The sequence below is a fragment of the Phytophthora parasitica genome (genome assembly GCF_000247585.1).
Source record: "Phytophthora parasitica INRA-310 unplaced genomic scaffold supercont2.54, whole genome shotgun sequence".
NCBI classification, from domain to species: domain Eukaryota; phylum Oomycota; class Peronosporomycetes; order Peronosporales; family Peronosporaceae; genus Phytophthora; species Phytophthora nicotianae.
Genome location: NW_008649040.1, coordinates 162,314 through 164,376, shown reverse-complemented (window position 1 = coordinate 164,376; position 2,063 = coordinate 162,314). Strand labels below are relative to the sequence as shown.

Genomic DNA, 2,063 nt, shown 5'->3' with positions numbered 1-2,063 from the left:
ATACTGTACATCTAGCCACTCAAGTAGTCCATAGGAGTACGATGTAGTGGCTAAAACAACAATCAGTTCTCAATTTTTCAACAACGCAACAAGTACAACACTGCAAAGTCGAACGTCGACGGCCCTCATTCGCCCGAGTCCTTCAGTGCTAAGCTTCCTAAGTGGTACCATCCAATAGAGCTACACACTATTGCGACATAGTAGAGTTTGCAGATTCAACGACCAACTCTCAAAAGATGGAACCAATACGACGTGTTGCCACCCGGTTGGGCCACAGTGACTCTGCGCCTAGTCACCGACTGTTGGAGGATGGCAACCGCGAGTCCTACAATACGGATCGCATAAATGCTGTTGAAGAGTCATTAGCAGAACTCGATGGTCGCCTGGGTCAAGTCAACGAACGGCTTGATCGCGTGCTCGATGGCATTCAACTGCTGTCTGGTGTTGTCGAGAGGAATCAAGAAACGGCGAATCAGAACACTGAGATTGTAAGCCAGATGCAGGCTTTTGCGGAACAGACAGCTACAACTATTAATTATACGGCTCTTGCTCTCCATGAACTCCAGCAGAACGCTGCAAGTGTGTAGCAAGTAAATGAGATGGCAAATCGAGTTGCCGCTGCTGTTACCGAGATGCAAAGCCAAAAAACTGCTGCTCTTAGAGCTCATGAGCCCATGCAAACAGCGCCGGCTACGCCAACCCAAAGACCGACGGCTCACCAAGCAGGAGACGCCAATATGTCATTAGGAGGTCGCAACCGAACACTTCGAAAGATGGACAGCAACACTCCGACGTTTGACGGCGACATTGATGGTGTCAAGCTTAACAGCTTTATTTTCCAGTTCGAATCTTATTTTACCTTCAAAGGCTACGACCTAGAGCTGGATGGAGTCATCGTTGGTCTAGAATTGGACCAATGTGTGAGAAAGAGCGCCATCACTTGGTACGAGACGTATATGCAGCGTCCAGACACGTTGAAGACGTGGAGTGCCATGAAGTATTCTCTTCAAAAGAACTTCAAAGAACCGAACTTCCAACAGAAGATGCGAACGACTCTGCTCAACATCAAGCAGCGTGGTGCTTACCACGGATATGTCGCTAAATTCCAAGAGCAACTCAGGTTAGTTCCACTGGAACCAACTTTCGCCAAAGAGATCTTTCTGAAGGGCCTGACTAGCGCCAGATTGCGCAAGCAAATTCTTCGTAAGAACCCTCAGACCCTTGAGGAAGTCATTGCAGAAGGTTTTGCTGAAGAAGCTCTTGAGGAGGAATCAAAGAGCTCCCAGGCCTTCACACCAAAGAAATCTTCCAACGGCGATGCTCGGGACAACAAAGAGAACAGACAGACCTTCAGAACAAACCGAGGCCACAAAAGTGCAAGTGTATAAATTGTCATCGTGGGTTTCACAAGCCAGAGGAGTGCTGGGTCAAATTTCCTGACAAGCGTCCGACGCAACCGTCTGACAGAAAAACCAGGTCTCCAAACCAACCACGACGTGATAAAACCAACTACAAGGCGAAGTACTAAGCCCTGCTTGACAAGCTCGTGGTGGATGAGAATGATTCTACTCCGGCTTCTTTAAACGAGTAAAACCCCTTGATGCTGGGCAATCAAGTGGGTTTCGTCCTAAGCCCATTCAACGGGACAAACTTCATCCTCATTCAGCCGAGGTGAACATTCAGCTCGGAGATCGTTCTTCGCGTTCGTTTATAACGACTCAATGTGCAATTCAACTGGGCGATGACGTTCTTTCGGCCAGTGGATTTGTGGGGCAACAATCGATGCGGTGACCCCTACATTTTTGGCTAAGCATGGACTGGCTGAGAGGATTGTCGAACATTCGACTATGTTGAACCTCACGCTAGCGGACCAGCGAACTACAACGTTGCAGAAGCGAACAATTCCTCTTACGCTACGAATGGATGGCCTTGATGAGTATTCTGCAGAATTTTACGTCATCGAAGTTCCTGATAATCGCGATATTCTTCTTGGCCTCCCAGTGAACCCCTTAATCGACTGGAAGAAAGGGGTTATTAGACCGTCACTCGCTCGGCTACGTGTT

General features: G+C 48.3%; 1 protein-coding gene across 1 annotated transcript; it reads left to right on the top strand.

The window, feature by feature from the left end:
- Positions 1 to 236: 236 nt before the first annotated feature.
- Positions 237 to 587, top strand: PPTG_15819 (hypothetical protein; the record flags this gene model as incomplete). The annotated part of the gene is made up of 1 exon (XM_008913570.1): positions 237 to 587. The coding sequence occupies one exon, from the start codon at positions 237 to 239 to the stop codon at positions 585 to 587; it is 351 nt and encodes a 116-aa protein (XP_008911818.1).
- Positions 588 to 2,063: the final 1,476 nt, after the last annotated feature.